Genomic DNA, 20,494 nt, shown 5'->3' on the forward strand with positions numbered 1-20,494 from the left:
TAAGTAGGTACAGTACTAATTTTTTAAGTAAATGGAGTAAAGAAATGAGAGTAGAGATCGCTATATGAATAAGATGCACAAGCAGACTCTGCTGACTAAAAATGTATGCGGCAAACCTATATTCTGTTTGCGACTACAGCTCTAAATGCATATGAAATGCTACGCTACAGTGTTTTCCAGAACACTGTAATGTAGCATTTCATATGCAGGATACAGCCGCAGTTGCTAGAGGTCAACCTTATGGTTCCCATCATAGGATGCAATGTAGCGGTTTTCACCATTGAAGTCTACGGAGTAGAGATGCTCCATAGACTTCAATGGGAAAGTGGTGATTAACAGCCTGGCCGCACACAGCCAATCAGCGCACTGTTGCTATGGTAGCAGCTGCCGATTGGCTGCAAGATCTCCTAGTGACAGCAGTCACCTGGAGGCCGGCATTCGCAAGGGGAGTCGTAAGTATTCACATATAGGTCTCCTCAGTCCGTTGGTTTGGGTATTTTTTTTTTTAACCCCTTGGATGTCTGCATGGAACGAAGAGGACCTGATTTACACCAAGGATAGGTGAGTATATATTTTTGTTTTTTTTACAGGTGTTGTGGATGTTACTGGAGAAGAGGACGCGAATGGCTACAGGGAGTGTAAGTAAGTATATGTGAGTGTTTATAAACTTTTACTTTCACGGTGTGCACGTACTCTCTGTTTTTAATATTTTTTCACAGGGGGTATACCTGCTTCTCCAAGTACTGGTATGTAGAGGAGGCTTGCTGGGATCTGAAGTCATGTAAAAAACAATATTATTTTATATATTTAAAACTTCAATGCTATCAACTTGGCACCCACTACCTAGGGCTACCGGGGATAGCTCCAGCCCAGGGAGAGGCTCTATATTGGGGGGCCCCATTCCCCTAGGAAACCCCAGCCTAGGCTGACTAATTAAGTGGGGTTATGCTTCTGCCATGGGACCCCGTCAAGTGTGTACCCTGGCTGTGGCATTACTTCCCTGCTAGTGGAGCCCGGTGCTGGCTCTAAACATATGGGGGACTGCTATGTCATTTTCCTCCCTCAAAGAGCCCGGGGCTGGTTATTCTTTGGGGAATCCTCAATTCCTCATATCAGTTTTTTTCTCATTTTTAACTATTTCTAAACTTCTACACACAGAAGCATGCACGGATCTTACTGATATGTGTCTGTTTCTGTCGCCTATAAAAAGTTGGTCTATTTATAGCAAGTTTTTGGTAAGGTTTTGAGTGCGAGTTTAAAATAAATTACATTGGCCGAATTTGATGTTTTTCATAGAAAAGCATCTGGATGCGAGTAGTCTGTGCAAGTTTCGGGATTGCAGGAAAGATTCGAGTTTGCATGTTCCCGCATCCTATTACTTTGCCCGAGTTGTAAAAATGTGCGAGTTTACCACTAACCTGGCACATTTTACAAACTTAGACCCTATTATATTTGACTCAGTATATCCTATTCATAGTTAAATTAGGTGCTACCTTTGGATTACTTTCGTTTATTGGCTATACTAAAACTTTTATTGAGCAGGCTAATGTTTTGTTTTATTTTAGTTTCCCACTGTGCTTTTAAGCCAAGTTTATGGCTCACAAAACAGACGAAAGCTAGAAATAGAAACTAATGTATTTAGCAAAGCTAATATCACCTTAAACTCCTGTTATTTTCCTTTAATTCTCTATAAGTAGTTGGCAAATCACATTGGGCAAGGGGGTGGTAATTAAAACCTAATTTTCCTGTTATTTGCATTAACTAAGACATTTGAGAACTGCCATCCTGCTTGTTTAGCACAGGTAAAATTATCCTCACACTGACTCTTTTGGACTTATTCATCACAGTGAGGATCCCTCTCCAGCGATAGCCCTTAGGCTACAATTGATAATCCACCTGAGGATGATGTTAGCTAACAGAAAAGCTAATCTTTTTGGAGCTTGATAAATTGGCAAGACTGCAGTACCCATTGGAAAAAAGTGGACTGCTGTCTGCAGTGCTATTGTGTCTAATACAGGAATTATAGCTTATATCTCCTGCATTCAGGCTTTCTAAACAGGAACAATTGGGTTAATAAATAGGACCCTGATAGACAACATGCTGATTCTGTGTTTGGTTGTGCGGTAGGCCAGGGTTAAGCAGGGAGGTGGGGTTTAGCTCTGGAACAGTCCTGTACTGCTGGAAGTTGCTGATAACTCCAATTACTGATAATTCTAGGAACCTCACAACTGAGCATCTTACAAACATGCAGACTGTACACATGTGAAAACAGGCACATAGGAACTATACAAACAAAACTATACACCGACATGTGCAAACTGGAGACACATACAAAAAGACACGTATGTTTTGACAGTCCCACACACTTACTGTACATGAACAATAAAAGAAGCAAGTCCTAGGGAAGTCATTAATGTCAGAGTGTTAATGGAAACCTCTGTATGTAATAACATCACTGTACGTAATAACATCAGTGTATGTAATAAACAGGCTAAATGTAGAACGCCTCAACTTGGAACACATTGTAGGTTTTCTCATATAGTTATATGCTTCTTGACTACTCTTTCTTAACATGATTAACTAGGACAGTATGACCTTTCCTACCCCAGTGCTCTCCACACAATTCCCCACCCGTCTCTCTTCCCTGCCCATTATCATTTTCGTTCCCTCCTGCCATTTAATCTCTCATTATAACCCTGGCTGTCGCTTTATAAACCAAATTTCGTATTGCCACTGGTTGAACCGCCCCACACACTAACACTTTGTCTCACCTTCCACTCCTGGGATACTTGAGTTTCTGTCCTGTAGCCATGCACTCTGCATTGAACCAGCAGTATGTGTGTGATTAGGGACTAGCAGGCGAAGTCCAGGGATCATAATGGTGCCACACCCAGGACAGAGGAGGGTTCTAGAGACAAGGGTGTCAGAGATGGTTGCAGTGTGTGTGTTTTTAAATTTGCCAGTACAGCAGAGGGATCTGTTATGAACACATAAGTAGGTAGGTATGCCAAGAATGGGGCAACGCTTGTGTGGAGTATGACAGTGATTGTCAATGTAGTTTGTTTAACATATTTATTACCAGCTATTTTATATTGCGCTTTACAGAGAATATTTGGCCATTCACATTAGTCCTTGCCCCAGAAGAGCTTACAATCTATATTTCCTACCACATGTACATGTATACACATTCACACTAGGGTTAGATTAACCTCCCAGTATATATTTTTTTGAGTGTTGTAGAAACTGGAGTACCCGGAGGAAACCCACTCAAGCACGGAAAGAATTTACAAACTTCACACAGTTAGGGCCATAGTGGAAATCAAACCCATGACCTCAGTGCTGGGAGGTAGTAATGGTAACCATTATGGGTGGTCTTCAGGTAGACAAATGTCGGGAACCCGGCGCACAGTATACCGGCGCCAGAATCCCAACACCCGGCATACCGACAGATATTCTCCCTCGTGGGGGTCCACGACCCCCCTGGAGGGAGAATAAATAGCGTGGTGCGCGTAGCGCTCCACCGTGCCCGCAGCGCGGCAAGCCCGCAAGGGGCTCATTTGCGCTCTCCACACTGTCAGTATGCCAGCGGTCGGGCTCCCGGCGCCGGTATGCTGGTCGCCGGGAGCCCAGTCGCCGGCATACCACACTACACCCACCATTATACCATCCGTGATTGAGTATGAATTCGGTTTTGAGAACCGAGTAAAACCGAGTAAAACCGAATCCGCTCATCACTAATTTCAAAGCACACATATCTAATGGTAATAAAGTCTGAAGTGTACCTACTGGCACATTACTAACCGTCAGTAATAGTCACAATCATTGCCAACACACAGCACTGTCTTTCACTTACCTGCTCCCTCCTCTCCAAACTGCTGCACAGCACCTGCCACGGAGAGGGGTATTTGAACATCCTGTGTCTGCACACACCGCCAGCCAGGTGCCAGGGGTCTCTAAAGTCTCAGTACCGGATATCAGGATATGTAGGGAGCAGTGACAGGGAGGTGTGTGTCAGTCCTATAGAAGAGATCTCAGAATGAAAAAAGGCGGAGGGAGAGCAATAAATGTTTGACAGATATGTCCCATACAAATATCCTTGTTAAAAAAACACATGCACATTGCACATACCTACTGGCAATAAAGCAATTCAGTATCTGGCTGCTCTCCTTTTTTTAAAACACACACAAACACACACAAACGCAAAAAAAAAACCCTGAGGATCTACTTTAACACGAAATTAAATTTTAAATTGGTTTCATTTTTAACTAATTTAAAAAATATAAAGACAGCACCCCCACCACTGTTAGGGGTCTATTTACTAAGCCTTGGTTGGAGATAAAGGGCCTAATTCAGACCTGTTCGTTCGCTAGGGGTTTTTTTCAGTCCTGAGTTCGCATAGTCACCGCCCATAGGGGAGTGTATTTTCGCTTTGCAAGTGTGCGAACGCATGTGTAGCAGAGATGTACAAACAGAATTTGTGAAGTCTCTGAGTAGCCCAGGACTTACTCACCCGTTGCGAACACTTCAGCCTGTCCCAGCCTGGAATTGACGCCAGGAACCCTCCCTGCTAACGCTTGGACACGCCTGCTTTTTTCCAACCACTCCCAGAAAACGGTCAGTTGCCACCCACAAACGTCTTCTTCCTGTCAATCTCCTTGCGAACGCCCGTGCAAATGGATCCTTCGTACAAACCCATCGCTGAGCGGCGATCCGCTTTGTACCCGTGCGATGCGCCTGCGCATTGCGGTGCATACGCATGCGCAGTTTAGACCTGATCACCCGCAGTACGAAAACGCAGCCTATCAATCAGGTCTGAATTAGGACCAAAGTCTACGGAGATAAAGTACCCGCCAATTCGCTTCTAACTGACATGTTACAGACTGGGGGGAATGTAATAGGGGGTGAGAATCAGAAAGTAAGAGATTATGGGAGAATTTTCCTGTATTTTGAAAGTGGCAATCATTTACATGGCAAAATCAACCTTGTTTGCCATGTAAATGATTGGCACTTTCAAAATACAGGAAAATTCTCCCATAATCTCTCACTTTCTGATTCTCACCCCCTATTACATTCCCCCCTGGGTTTAAAAAAAATGACAGTTAGGAGCTGGTTGGCTGGTACTTTGTCTCCATCCAAGGTTTAGTAAATAGACCCCTTAATTTACTATTAGTTTATCATATGCTAGCAGGGCATGCTGATGCTCTTACTAGTGCTACAAGTACCAGCATCCCCTGATGGCAGCCATATGCATAGTATACAAGTGCCAGCATGCCAAATAAATAAATGGCTGCCAGGACAACTATTGCAATATATTATAACCTTCACTCCTTAGCATAACTTCACAGTGTGTTTAGGAAGCACCCCAGTGCTCTTCAGCATGGCCAAGGCTGGCACTGCTATTAGGTGACCCTAAACATGTCTTTATACTGCTGTTGCAGTATCCCCACACAGAGTACCAGCCGCTGGCATGATGGATAAATTCTTACATGGCTGCTGATCCTTCATCTACATTATTGAGACAGTCAATAACTAGAAAATATCATGACAAATATATATATATTTAATTAGGAGCTTGTTGAAAGTATTTGTTCAACGGTTTTATTACTTATTTATTAGAGATGAGCGGGTTCGGTTCCCTGAGATCCGAACCCTACCGGACTTCACTATCTGAGCCCGGATCTGAGCACGGCTCGGGTTTTCCCGCTTGACTCGGAAACCAGAACGAGGCAAAACGTCATCATCCCGCTGTCGGCTTCGTGCGGGCTTTGGATTCCATATATGGAGCCGCGCGTCGCCACCATTTTTACTCCAGAATTGGAGAGTGTAGCGAGAGGACGTATCTCCATCCTCAGTGTCTGTGAGGGAGGGAAAGTGGGGTGGCAATTCCAGTGCTGTCTTATGCTGCATCAGTCCAGTCACAGTGGTGGTGTCCTCTGCTGCCTTTGTCCAGTGCTGCTGTATAAGTCCAGTGCAGTGGTGCTGTGTTTTCCTGCATGAGTCCAGTAGTAGTGTCTTGTGCTGCATCAGTCCAGTCACAGTGGTGGTGTCCTCTGCTGCCATATGTCCAGTGCTGCTGTATAAGTCCAGTCCAGTGGTGCTGTGTTGTGCTGCATCAGTCCAGTGGTGGTGTCTTGTGCTGCATCAGTCCAGTCACAGTGGTGGTGCCCTCTGCTGCCATATGTCCAGTGCTGCTATATAAGTCCAGTCCAGTGGTGCTGTGTTGTCCTGCATAAGTACAGTGGTAGTGTCTTGTGCTGCATCAGTCCAGTCACAGTGGTGGTGACCTCTGCTGCCATATGTCCAGTGCTGCTGTATAAGTCCAGTCCAGTGGTGCTGTGTTGTGCTGATCAGTCCAGTAGTAGTGTCTTGTGCTGCATCAGTCCAGTCACAGTGGTGGTGACCTCTGCTGCCATATGTCCAGTGCTGCTGTATAAGTCCAGTCCAGTGGTGCTGTGTTGTGCTGCATCAGTCCAGTGGTGGTGTCTTGTGCTGCATCAGTCCAGTCACAGTGGTGGTGACCTCTGCTGCCATATGTCCAGTGCTGCTGTATAAGTCCAGTCCAGTGGTGCTGTGTTGTGCTGCATCAGTCCAGTGGCGGTGTCCCTGTGCTGCCGTGTAAGTCCACTGGTACTGCCGTATATGTCCAGTGGTACTGCCATATAATTTCAGTGGTACTGCCGTATATGTCCAGTGGTACTGCCGTATAAATCAAGGGGATCCGGTCTGAAGATCGACAGTGTCTAGGTCGACAATGTTTAGGTCGACAGTCACTAGGTCGACATGGATGGAAGGTCGACATGTGCTAGGTCGACAGGTCTAAAGGTCGACATGAGTTTTTCACATATTTTTTCTTTTTTTGAATTTTTTCATACTTAACGATCCACGTGGACTACGATTGGAACGGTAAAGTGTGCCGAGCGAAGCGGTAGCAGAGCGAAGGCACCATGCCCGAAGCATGGCAAGCGAAGCGAGCCATGCGAGGGGACGAAGTTGCACTAATTTGGGATCCCGGTCACTCTACGAAGAAAACGACACCCCCAAAAAAAAATCCTCATGTCGACCTTTAGACCTGTCGACCTAGCACATGTAGACCTGTCGACCTTCCATCCATGTCGACCTAGTGACTGTCGACCTATAGTGGTCGACCTAAACATTGTCGACCTAGACACTGTCGATTTGATGAACCACACCCAAATCAAGTCCAGTGATACTGCTGTATATGTCCAGTGGTACTGCCGTATAAATCCAGTGGTACTGGCGTAGAAGTATGCTCTCCTTTGCTGCATTTTGTTATATAACTCCAGAAAAATAATGGGAAACAAAAATTTGGAGGATAAAATAGGGAAAGATCAAGAACCACTTCCTCCTACTGCCGCTGCTGTTGTTGCTGCTGGGAGTCGATCGTCATCCCAGAGGGGAAGTCGGAAGACCACTTGTACTACTTCAACTAAGCAAATGACTGTCCAACAGTTCTTTGCGAGGAAGATGAAATATGACAGCAGTAATCCTGTTGCAAAGTGGATAACTGAGGCCTTGACAGCTATGTTGGTGTTAGACGTGCATCCGGTATCTGCCATTAGTGCAGTGGGACTGCAGTGCCAACCCTAGATGGGCCAGCTGTTTGTGCCGCACACTTGTGTTACTTAGCTTAGCCATACAGCTACCTCATTGCACCTCTTTTTCTTCTTTGCAAGATATGCTGTTTGGGGACAATTTTTTTTTAAGTGCCGTCCTGTCTGCCACTGCAGTGCCACTTCTAGATGGGCCAGGTGTTTGCGCCGCACACTTGTGTCGCTTAGCTTAGTCATACAGCTACCTCATTGCACCTCTTTTTTTTTCTTTGCATGATGTGCTGTTTGGGGAATAGTTTTTTTAAGTGCCATCCTGTCTGCCACTGCAGTACCACTCCTAGATGGGCCAGGTGTTTGTGCCGCACACTTGTGTCACTTAGCTTAGCCATCCGGCGACCTTGATGCACCTCTTTTTCTTTGCATGATGTGCTTTTTGGGGCCTATTTTTTAAATCTGCCATCCTGTCTGACACTGCAGTGCCACTCCTAGATGGGCCAGATGTTTGTGCCGCACACTTGTGTCGCTTAGCTTAGTCATACAGACACCTCGGTGCAACCCTTTGGCCTAAAAACAATATTGTGAGGTGTTCAGAATAGACTGGAAATGAATGTTGTTGAGGTTAATAATACTGTAGGATCAAAATTACCCCCAAATTATGTAATTTTAGCGGTTTTTATGTTTTTTTCAAAAATCATCAGGATCCAAAGCCAAAACCAAAACACGAAAGGGTGATTTTGGCAAAACCAATCCAGATCCAACACACGAGCATGGAACCAGAACCAAAACCAAAACACAAAAAGTGCCCGCCTCACAACTCTATTATTTATACAAGTCTATTAAATATGTATATGGTCTATTGTATATATATATGAGGGTGGTTCAGTAAGTAACTTAACAAACTCTTATCTCTAATGTTCTCTATTTCATTCTAATTTCCAACAAGGCCAGCGCAGGTAGACCACTGCTTCCCCTCATGGCCGTTAGACTGCATCTCATACCAATCATACTGTCCCAAAATTAGTTGTAAGACAGCACAGCTGACGGAAACATGGTCACACACTGATATGCGTAGTGTTATCAGATTTCTGCATATAAAGGGCACATTAGCAGCTGAAATTCATCGGTATCTTGTTGCAGTGTATGGTGAAAGCGTCATGCCAACCAACCAAGCATGTCCACCAAAGACAATGCACCAAACTCAAACTTGACATGATGTTATCTTACAACTGATGTTGGAACAGTATGACTGGTATGAAGTGCAGTCTAATGGCCATGAGGGGAAGCAGTGGTCTACCTGCTCTGGCCTGGCTGGAAATTAGAATGAAATAGAGAACAATACATATGTGAGAGGTCGTTAGCCTACTTATTGAACAACCCTTATATATTGAGAACTTGAAAAAGATCCCTCAGGGGATCGAAACGCTTTGGTGGGGGATCTCTGGCATATGTATAGGAACAAGAGATGAGCGGGTCCGGTTTTACTCGGATTTACCCGAATCTCCTTATTGGCTATCGGACGTCACGTGTTTTGGATAGCCAATAAGAAAAATCCAGAAAATAAGAAATGGAGATAATTCTGGCATAAAGAACCGAGTAAATCCGAACCCGCTCATCTCTAATAGGAACTTACTGTACCTGAAGGGAAAGAGGGACCAGTTTTCTTTATTTGGGGACACAGCTGTAGCCTGACCAAGATCGTGAATGTGAAGATTGAAGTCCCTGACTCTATAAAAATATATTTTCTACGTGCCTTCAACCTAACTAGAAACTGTGAGTGTAATGTGTGGGGGGCAGTGGCGTAACAAGAGTAGGGCGAGCAGGGTGCGTGACCTGGGTGCCGTGGTGGGCACAGCTGGGAGGGTCACCGCCGGTCAGGGCATAGCCCTTCTGCTCCACGGGAGGTTTCTGTCCTCCCTGAGCTCGCCTTAGGACACCTGCGTTATGGTTTGACAGGTGTACCCCCCCCCCAGTCAAACTCCACACCTGGGCATCACAGCCGCCTCTGCCTAGCCGCCCGCCAGCCCGCAGCCGCTTCTGCACCCTCGCCACCGCCTGCACCTGACACAATTTCACCACCGAGCAAGTCCCGCCTTGGTGCTCAGCGGCGTTACTGCAGCAGCTCCTAGCCTCCCTCCTTGCTAGGGCTACTGCCGGGAGCGTGATCGCGATGCCAGCATCATGCTCGCTATACATAATCATGGCCTCTCCCCATGCTGCAAAGTGCAGCGAATTGCATCATCCAACCTCTGTACTGTCAACTTTACTTGGAAAGTGGGAGGCAATGGGAGAGCCCCCTTAAATTCACAACTGTTCTGGAACTTCTGGAAGAGCTGACACTTACAGTACGATAGCAAAGATGCAGTGCAAAAATGCAGGATCACTCCAGTACAGGTGTCCAGTGGGGAAGGAGAAGAGGTGGGTGGCTGGCAAATTGCTCCATTTAGCCTCATCCCCACTGCACAATTCTGCAAATGACATCATCACATCCCCTGTCTTGTACATTTTATTAGGATGTACTGTAGGTGGCATGTTGGAGGGTGGTCTACTCTCCTAGTTTTCTCTTACGTCCTAGAGGATACTGGGAATCCATTTAGTAACATACAGTATAGACGGGTCCACTAGGAGCCTTGGGCACTTAAAAGAATTTGATAGTGAGCGCTGGCTCCTCCCTCTATGTCCCTCCTACCAGACTCAGTTTAGAAAATGTGCCCGGAGGAGCCGATCACGTCGCTGGAAGCTCTTGAAGAGTTTTCTGCATTTATTTTATCTGTTTGTTATTTTCAGGCAGGACTGGATGGCCACCAGCCTGCCTGCTTCGTGGAACTTAGGAGGGGGAACGGCCCAACCTCTTGAAGGGTTAATGGTCCCGTTCCCTGCTGACAGGATACTAGCTCCTGAGGGACCTATCTGCAAGCCCACCACAGTGAGCATACAGTCTCGCAGCACGTCGCCATCCCTAACAGAGCCAGAAGATAGAAGAGTGGTGAGTACTAAGCTGGCGTCCCGGTTAGCGGTTCGCCTGCATGAGAGTACAGAGACGCATGGCTTCTACGGGGGCAGCGGAGTCTCCAGACTCAGTACACAGTGCGGACGCACCGCTTTTGAGGGAGCGAACTGAGTCTAAGTACACTACGGGTATACACAGTAACCAGACTGGCATTACAGACTTAAAAGGCAACTGACTCAATTTTAAGCACTAAAAATTACCTCAGCCAGTATAAAAAAGTGGGAAGACTGCACGCCATTGACGGGGCGGGGATTCGCTATGAGCGGATCCAGTAGCTCACCAGCGCCATTTTCCCTCTGCAGTGGACACAGACGCTGACTTACAGGTACACGCAGCTCCTCCGGGGAGACTCCAGATTACCTCAGCGGTACCAGGGGGTCATAGCAGAGGGGGAGCGCTTACTAGTGTACTAAGGGGGTCATTCCAAGTTGATCGCATGTAGCAACTTTTTGCTGCTTGTGCAATCAACCTGACGCCGCCTATGGGGGAGTGTATTTTAGCATAGCAGGGCTGCGAACGCTTGTGCAGCCCTGCTATGCTAAAAAAAAGTTTCTAGCAAGACAAGACCAGCCCTATAACTACTTACCATTTGCGACAGATCCAGCGATGCAGGTCACGGATTTGACGTCAGACATCCGCCCTCAAAACGCCTGGACATGCCTGCGTTCACTGGACCACTCCCGGAAAACAGTCAGTTGACGCCTCAACACGCCTTCCTCCTGTCAATCTTCTTGCGGTCGCCGCTGCGATCGCTTTCCTCGTTCCCAGCATTGTTGCCCGGCGACAGCCATCGCTGGGCAACGACGCGCGCCGCCCATGCGCAGTTCTGACCCGATCGCACCGCTGCGAAGAAGTGCACGTGCGACCGGGTCGAAATGACCCCCTAAGTTCCCAGCCTAGGTACTTAGTTTACGACTCGGCTAAGCATGGCATTAAGCAGTAAGGGCACTGTGTGCTGGCTCCAGGCTATCTCTGTGTCTCTCTTGAGGGGCTCTTTGTGGGTTAATTGTGCATTTAACCTTTTCGTATGTGTGTGTGTGTGGGGTGGTCTTCTGTTTGCCGGCGGTCGGGCTCCCGGCGCTCAGTATACCGGCGCCGGGAGCCCGACCGCCGGCTTACCGACACTTATTTTCCCTCGTGGGGGTCCACGACCCCCATAGAGGGAGAATAAAATAGTGTGGCGCGCCACCGTGCCCGTAGCGTGGCGAGCGCAGCGAGCCCGCAAGGGGCTCATTTGCGCTCGCCAAGCTGTCGGTAAGCCGGCGGTCGGGCTCCCGGCGCCGGGATGCTGGTCACCGGGAGCCCGACCGCCGGCCACCCGTAGTGAACCCTGTGTGTGTGTGTGTGTGTGTGTGTGTGTGTGTGTGCTGTCACTGTATGTCAGACAAAAAGTGTGTTTCATTTAAAGCACAGTGTTCCTCTTCTCCAGGGGGTTCAATACAGTATACTCAGTGCAGTGCACCCTCCCAGGCTAGCGGGGCAGAGCCAGCTTGGCTGGATTCCATTAGGGGAATGATCTCCAATATTTCTATTAAATTGTCCCGCAATGAGAAAGAGACGCAATACTTAAGACAATCGATGACTGAGTTTATGAACAGAGACTCCGTACCCAAACCAGCGTCTCAGTCCCCTGCCATTTGTCCGCAAAAATGGCCTTTGGCTCATATCCTGCAGTCTGACTCTGATGATGACGGGTCAGACATGGAGGAGGGGGAGGTGGACTCAGAGGTGGGGGTGGCTGCTCTGTTACAGCGAATAGAGGCTCTCATAGAAGCTATCAGAGACGTTCTGCATATCCCTGATAAGGTAACAGAGGAGACTGAGTAATCCTATTTTAATATAAAAAAGAAATCCTCAGCCACTTTTCCTGTGTCAAAGGAACTAAATACCCTGTTTGAAGAACCGTGGGTTAATCCTGATAGGTAATTTCAAATCCCTAAAAGGTTGATATCATCTATTCCTTTTCCTCCTGAGGATAGGAGAAAATGGGAAAATCCACCGATAGTGGATGCATCAGTATCCAGGCTGTCACGGAACATTGTACTGACTGTCCCGGGTGCAGCTTCCCTGAAAACACGGCTGATCGTAGAATTTAGAATACACTCAAATCTTTGTATACAGCTGCTGGGGTGGCCCAGAGACCCACTATAGCATGTGGGTGGATTTCTAAGGACATTGCCAAATGGTCGGGTAACCTAATTGAGGGGTTAGGTACCTTGCCTCAGAGGGAGATTATTTTGCTCTTGCAACATATACAGAACTCTGCAAATTTTATGGTAGTAGTCATAAAAGAAATAGGCTTGCTTAATGCACGCACCACTGCTATGGCAGTGTCAGCACGAAGAGGCTTATGGCTACGCCAGTGGACTGCTGAGCGGTGATCTCAGGTCTGGAGGAGGGGAAATTTCTAGTGTCTCTGGATATCAAGGATGCATACCTTCATATTCCGATCTGGCCGCCTCATCAGGCTTATCTACAGTTTGCACTGTAGGACTGCCACTACCAGTTCCAGGCCCTGCCATTTGGTCTCTCCACGGCACCGAGAGTGTTCACCAAGGTGATGGCAGAGATGATGTTTCTACTCCGCAAACAGGGAGTGAACATAATTCCACGATCTTCTGATAAAGGCACCGTCCAGGGAGCGGTTGTTGGACAGCATTGGCCTCTCAACCAAACTACTCCTGGATCACGGGTGGATTCTGAACTTACCAAAATCTCACCTGGAACCGACGCAGAGGCTCTCCTTCCTGGGAATGATACTGGACACAGAGTCTCAGAGGGTGTCCCTTCCCTTAAAAAAGGCTATGGATATCCAGTCGATGGTTCAGGCTGTCCTGAAGCCAACCCAGGTCTCGGAGCACCTGGGCATTCGCCTTCTGGGGAAAATGGTGGCCTCTTATGAGGCGCTTCAGCACGGAAGGTTTCATGCGAGGCTCTTCCAGCTGGATCTGTTGGACAAATGGTCCGGATCGCATCTTCACATGCACCAGAGGATCTGTCTGTCACCAAGAGCCAGAATCTCCCTTCTGTGGTGGCTACAGACTTCTCACCTTGTCGAGGGTCGGAGGTTCAGGATTCAGAATTGGATTCTGTTAACCACAGATGCAAGCCTCAGAGGTTGGGGAGCAGTCACCCAGGGGGTGCAGTTTCAAGGAAGATGGTCAAGTCGGGAAGTTGTCCTTCCAATAAACATCTTGGAACTCAGGGCATTATACAACGCCCTTCTGCAGGCCTCATCTCTACTTCAGAATTGGGCCATTCAGGTCCAGTCGGACAATGTAACAGTGGTAACGTACATAAACTGACAGGGTGGAACAAAAAGCAGAGCAGCAATGTCAGAGGTGTCAAGAATCCCCCTCTGGGCAGAAAAACATGCCGTGGCATTGTTGGCGGTCTTCACTCCGGGAGTAGACAACTGGGAAGCAGACTTCCTCAGCAGACACGACCTGCCCCCGGGGGAGTGGGGTCTCCACCCAGAGGTGTTCGGGTGGTTGACACGTCGGTGGGGATATCCACAGATCGACATGATGGCCTCTCAACTCAACAAGAAGCTCAAGTGGTATTGTTCCAGGTCGAGAGACCCAAAAGCAGTGGCAGTAGACGCTCTGACAACTCCGTGGCCATTCAGGTCCAGTCGGACAATGTAACAGTGGTAACGTACATAAACTGACAGGGCGGAACAAAAAGCAGAGCAGCAATGTCAGAGGTGTCAAGAATCCCCCTCTGGGCAGAAAAACATGCCGTGGCATTGTTGGCGGTCTTCATTCTGGGAGTAGACAACTGGGAAGCAGACTTCCTCAGCAGACACGACCTGCCCCCGGGGGAGTGGGGTCTCCACCCAGAGGTGTTCGGGTGGTTGACACGTCGGTGGGGATATCCACAGATCGACATGATGGCCTCTCAACTCAACAAGAAGCTCAAGTGGTATTGTTCCAGGTCGAGAGACCCACAAGCAGTGGCGGTAGACGCTCTGACAACTCCGTGGCCATTCAGGTCCAGTCGGACAATGTAACAGTGGTAACGTACATAAACTGACAGGGCGGAACAAAAAGCAGAGCAGCAATGTCAGAGGTGTCAAGAATCCCCCTCTGGGCAGAAAAACATGCCGTGGCATTGTTGGCGGTCTTCATTCCGGGAGTAGACAACTGGGAAGCAGACTTCCTCAGCAGACACGACCTGCCCCCGGGGGAGTGGGGTCTCCACCCAGAGGTGTTCGGGTGGTTGACACGTCGGTGGGGATATCCACAGATCGACATGATGGCCTCTCAACTCAACAAGAAGCTCAAGCGGTATTGTTCCAGGTCGAGAGACCCACAAACAGTGGCGGTAGACGCTCTGACAACTCCGTGGGTATACCAGCTGGTGTACGTGTTTCCTCCACTTCCTCTGATCCCAAGAATTCTAAAAAGAATAGAATAAAAAGAGAAAAGGTTCAAGCAATCCTCATTGCTCCGGACTGGCCTCGAAGGGCCTGGTATGTGGATCTTCTCGAGAAGCTGTTAGAAGATTCGTGGCCTCTACCTCTTCACGAGGATCTTCTGCAACAGGGCCCGTTCCTCTATCAAGACTTACCACGGCTACGTTTAACGGCATGGAAGTTGAACGGTTGATTCTAGCCAGGAGAGGTATTCCTGACAAGGTCATCCTGACTATGATCCAAGCCAGGAAGGGGGTAACGTCTAAACATTACCACCGTATATGGAAGAAGTATGTATGCAGGCAATATTCCGTGGTGGAATTTCATCTGGGACATTTCTGCAGTCGGGAGTGGATGTGGGCCTACGCCTAGGCTCTATTAAAGTCCAGATTTCGGCTTTGTCTATTTTCTTTCATAAACAATTGGCTTCTCTCCCTGAGGTCCAGACGTTCTTGGAAGGTGTTACATAGAAACATAGAATTTGACGGCAGATAAGAACCACTTGGCCCATCTAGTCTGCCTTTTTTTTTATCCTTTAGGTAATCTCAACCCTTTTTGAACCTTAATTCTTTGTAAGGATATTCATATGCCTATCCCAAGCATGTTTAAATTGCTCTACAGTCTTAGCCTCTACCACCTCTGATGGGAGACTATTCCACTTATCCACTACCCTTTCTGTGAAGTAATTTTTCCTTAAATTTCCCCTGAACCTCCCCCCCTCCAGTTTCAGTGTATGTCCTCGAGTACTAATATTTCTCGTCCTTTGAAGAATGTTTCCCTCCTGAACTTTGTTAAGACCCTTGATATATTTGAAAGTTTCTATCATGTCCCCCCTTTCCCTTCTCTCCTCCAAACTATACATGTTAAGATCTTTTAGCCTTTCCGGGTACGTTTTCTGATGTAGGCCATGCACCATTTTAGTTGCCCTTCTTTGTACACTCTCTAATGTATTTATATCCTTCTGGAGATATGGTCTCCAGAACTGGACACAGTATTCCAGATGGGGCCGCACCAATGACCTATACAGTGGCATTATCACTTCTTTTTTCCTACTACTGATTCCTCTCCCTATGCAACCAAGCATCTGACTTGCCTTTCTCATTGCTTTGTTGCATTGCTTTCCTGCCTTCAAGTCACTTGAAATAGTGACTCCTAAATCCCTTTCCTCCTCAGTAGTTTCCATTATAGTACCCTTGATACTATATTTAGCCTTTGGGTTTTTGAGACCCAAGTGCATGATTTTGCATTTTTTAGCATTAAACTGTAGTTGCCACGTTCTTGACCATTTCTCAAGCCTACCTAGGTCATCAATCATTTGTTTTACCCCTCCCGGTGTGTCTACCCTGTTGCATATCTTTGTATCATCTGCAAAAAGGCATACCTTCCCTTCAATACCATCTGCAATGTCACCAACAAAGATATTAAAGAGAACTGGACCAAGTACAGATCCCTGGGGTACTCCACTGGTAACATTTCCCTCCATAGATTGCACTCCATTAACTACAACTGTCTGTTTCCTATTCTGCAACCAGGTTCTTATCCATTTAACTGTTTTATAATCCACCCCCACGCTTTCAAGTTTATTTAGCAGTCTGCGATGTGGGACAGTGTCAAATGCCTTACTAAAGTCTAGATATGCTACATCTACAGCTCCCCCTTGATCTATTATTTTTGTCACAGAGTCAAAAAAATCAATAAGATTTGTTTGGCATGATCTACCACCAGTAAATCCATGCTGTTTTGGATCCTGTAAGTGGTTTGATTTAAGATATTCCACAACTCTTTCTTTTAATAGTTTTTCCATTACTTTCTCCACTACTGATGTAAGGCTTACTGGTCTGTAGTTACTTGCTTCTTCCTTGCTTCCACTTTTGTGCAGTGGAACTACATTTGCTCTTTTCCAGTCCTCTGGAATAGCACCTGTATTTAGTGACTGGTTAAATAATTCTGTTAACGGTGTAACCAGCACATCTTTTAGCTCTTTGAGTATCCTTGGGTGTATCCCATCTGGTCCCATTGATTTATCCACTTTTAGTTGTGAAAGTTCTGTTAGGACCTTCTCCTCTGTAAATGTACTTTCAGCTACCTTATTTTTATGAATGTCCTTGCAACTTAACTGTGGCCCCATCCCTTCTTCTGTAGTAAATACTGAGCAAAAATAATTATTTAGGTGATCTGCTATTGCCTTGTCACCCTCCACCAAATGCTCATTCTCTGTCTTAAGTCTTATTATTCCTCCATTTGATTTTCTCCTTTCACTTATATACTTAAAAAAAGTTTTGCCCCCTTTATCTACTGACTGGGACATTTTTTCCTCAGCTTCTGCCTTTGCACGTCTGATCACTTTCTTAGCATCCTTCCATCTGTCAAGATACACCTCTTTGTCATTATTATTTTGAGTCTGTTTGTATTTCCTAAAAGCCATCTATTTTGCTTTCACACTAGTTGATACTTCTTTTGTGAGCCACACCGGCTTCCTTTTCCTGGTGCTTTTCCTAACCCTTTTGATACAAAGATCAGTTGCACTTAGTATTGCACTTTTCAGTTTTTCCCACCTCTCCTGCACTCCTTCCAAGTTCCACCAGTCCGCCAATGAATCACTTAAACATCTCCTCATTTTTGCAAAATCAGCATTTCTAAAATCCAACACCTTTGTTTTTGTGTGACAGGAGTTGGATCCTGTCTTTATACTAAACCATACTGCTTGATGATCACTGGATCCCAGGTGCTCACCCACATATATGTCGGATATCCTATCACCATTTGTAAGAATTAAATCTAATATTGAATCTTTGCGAGTGGGCTGCATCACCAATTGCTTGAGAGATGCTCCCTGTAAGGAATGTAGAAATTTGCCACTTGTAGCTGAACTTGCTAAAGACCCCTCCCAATTTACATCAGGTAAATTAAAGTCTCCCATGATTATGACTTCTCCCTTTAAAGCCATTTTAGTAATGTCCAACAATAGGTTCCTGTCCAAATCCTGCCCCTGGCCTGGTGGTCTATAGATCGCCCCAATGCGAATAACATCCTTCTCCCCGGTTTCTATGGTGACCCAAAGGGCCTCAGTTTTGTCTTCAATATTTTGTATTAAAGTAGCATTTATGCTTTTTTTCACATACATTGCTACCCCTCCTCCTAATCTTCCTATTCTATCCTTCCTAAATAAATTGTATCCTGGTATAGCTATGTCCCAGTCATGATTTTCATTGCACCATGACTCTGTAATTGCCACAAAATCCAGGTTATCCCTTGTCATTATCGCAATTAGCTCTGGAATTTTGTCTCCTAAGCTCCTAGCATTTGCACACATAGCTTTAAGAATTTTGTCTGTGCATTTGTTATTAGTAGCCATGTCCAGACTGTACAAAATAAATGACAAGTTTAAAGTTGAAATGACCTGTTTGGGGATGTTGCTCAGTGTTATATATATATATATATATATATATATATATATATTTTACTAATCAGGAATCACACTGTGTTCTTTACACCATGAATACACCTCCCTAAATGTAAAGACATAGTATACCTGACCACAATGACCAAATGATCAAAGGAGGTAAACACCAGAGAGCATGCAATAATAAAATAAGATTTTACTCACCGGTAAATCTATTTCTCGTAGTCCGTAGTGGATGCTGGGAACTCCGTAAGGACCATGGGGAATAGACGGGCTCCGCAGGAGACTGGGCACTCTAAAAGAAAGATTAGGTACTATCTGGTGTGCACTGGCTCCTCCCACTATGACCCTCCTCCAGACCTCAGTTAGGATACTGTGCCCGGAAGAGCTGACACAATAAGGAAGGATTTTGAATCCCGGGTAAGACTCATACCAGCCACACCAATCACACCGTATAACTCGTGATACTATACCCAGTTAACAGTATAACTGAGCCTCTCAACAGATGGCTCAACAATAACCCTTAGTTAGGCAATAACTATATACAAGTACTGCAGACAATCCGCACTTGGGATGGGCACCCAGTATCCACTACGGACTACGAGAAATAGATTTACCGGTGAGTAAAATCTTATTTTCTCTGACGTCCTAGTGGATGCTGGGAACTCAGTAAGGACCATGGGGATTATACCAAAGCTCCCAAACGGGCGGGAGAGTGCGGATGACTCTGCAGCACCGAATGAGAGAACTCAAGGTCCTCCTCAGCCAGGGTATCAAATTTGTAGAATTTAGCAAACGTGTTTGCCCCTGACCAAGTTGCAGCTCGGCAAAGTTGTAAAGCCGAGACCCCTCGGGCAGCCGCCCAAGATGAGCCCACTTTCCTCGTGGAATGGGCTGTTACTGATTTAGGATGCGGCAATCCAGCCGCAGAATGCGCCAGCTGAATTGTGCTACAAATTCAGCAAGCAATAGTCTGCTTAGAAGCAGGAGCACCTATTTTGTTGGGTGCATACAGGATAAAAAGCGAGTCAGTTTTCCTGACTCCAGCCGTCCTGGAAATATAAATTTTTAAGGCCCTGACTACGTCCAGTAACTTGGAATCTTCCAAGTCCCTAGTAGCCGCAGGCACTACAATAGGTTGGTTCAAGTGAAAAGCTGATACCACCTTAGGGAGAAACTGGGGACGAGTCCTCAATTCTGCCCTATCCATATGGAAAATCAGATAAGGGCTTTTACATGACAAAGCCGCCAATTCTGACACACGCCTGGCCGAAGCCAAGGCCAATAACATGACCACTTTCCACGTGAGATATTTCAAATCCACAGTTTTAAGTGGCTCAAACCAATGTGATTTTAGGAAACTCAACACCACGTTGAGATCCCAAGGTGCCACAGGAGGCACAAAAGGGGGCTGAATATGTATCACTCCCTTTACAAATGTCTGAACTTCAGGCAGTGAAGCCAGTTCTTTCTGGAAGAAAATCGACAGAGCCGAAATCTGGACCTTAATGGAACCCAATTTTAGGCCCATAGTCACTCCCGACTGTAGGAAGTGAAGAAAACGACCCAGCTGAAATTCCTCTGTTGGGGCCTTCCTGGCCTCACACCACGCAACATATTTTCGCCAAATACGGTGATAATGGTTTGCGGTTACTTCTTTCCTGGCTTTTATCAGCGTAGGAATGACTTCCTCCGGAATGCCCTTTTCCTTTAGGATCCGGAATTCAACCGCCATGCCGTCAAACGCAGCCGCGGTAAGTCTTGGAACAGACAGGGCCCCTGCTGTAGCAGATCCTGTCTGAGCGGTAGAGGCCATGGGTCCTCTGATATCATTTCTTGAAGTTCTGGGTACCAAGCTCTTCTTGGCCAATCCGGAACCACGAGTATCGTTCTTACTCCTCGTTTTCTTATTATTCTTAGTACCTTTGGTATGAAAGGCAGAAGAGGGAATACATAAACCGACTGGTACACCCATGGTGTCACTAGAGCGTCCACAGCTATTGCCTGAGGGTCCCTTGACCTGGCGCAATATCTAGTTTTTTGTTTAGGCGGGATGCCATCATGTCCACCTGTGGCCTTTCCCAACGGTTTACCAA

The 20,494-nt window shown here is 46.5% G+C and overlaps 1 protein-coding gene across 1 annotated transcript in view; it reads right to left on the reverse strand.

The window, feature by feature from the left end:
* Positions 1-20,494, reverse strand: part of MISP (mitotic spindle positioning) — a 146,087-nt gene that overhangs the window by 117,674 nt on the left and 7,919 nt on the right. The window contains exon 2 of the mRNA XM_063954648.1: positions 2,772-2,852. Coding sequence (XP_063810718.1) covers positions 2,772-2,852 — 81 coding nt within the window. The remainder of the gene's footprint in view (positions 1-2,771; positions 2,853-20,494) is intronic.

This window comes from Pseudophryne corroboree, chromosome 1 (genome assembly GCF_028390025.1).
Source record: "Pseudophryne corroboree isolate aPseCor3 chromosome 1, aPseCor3.hap2, whole genome shotgun sequence".
Lineage (NCBI taxonomy): Eukaryota > Metazoa > Chordata > Amphibia > Anura > Myobatrachidae > Pseudophryne > Pseudophryne corroboree.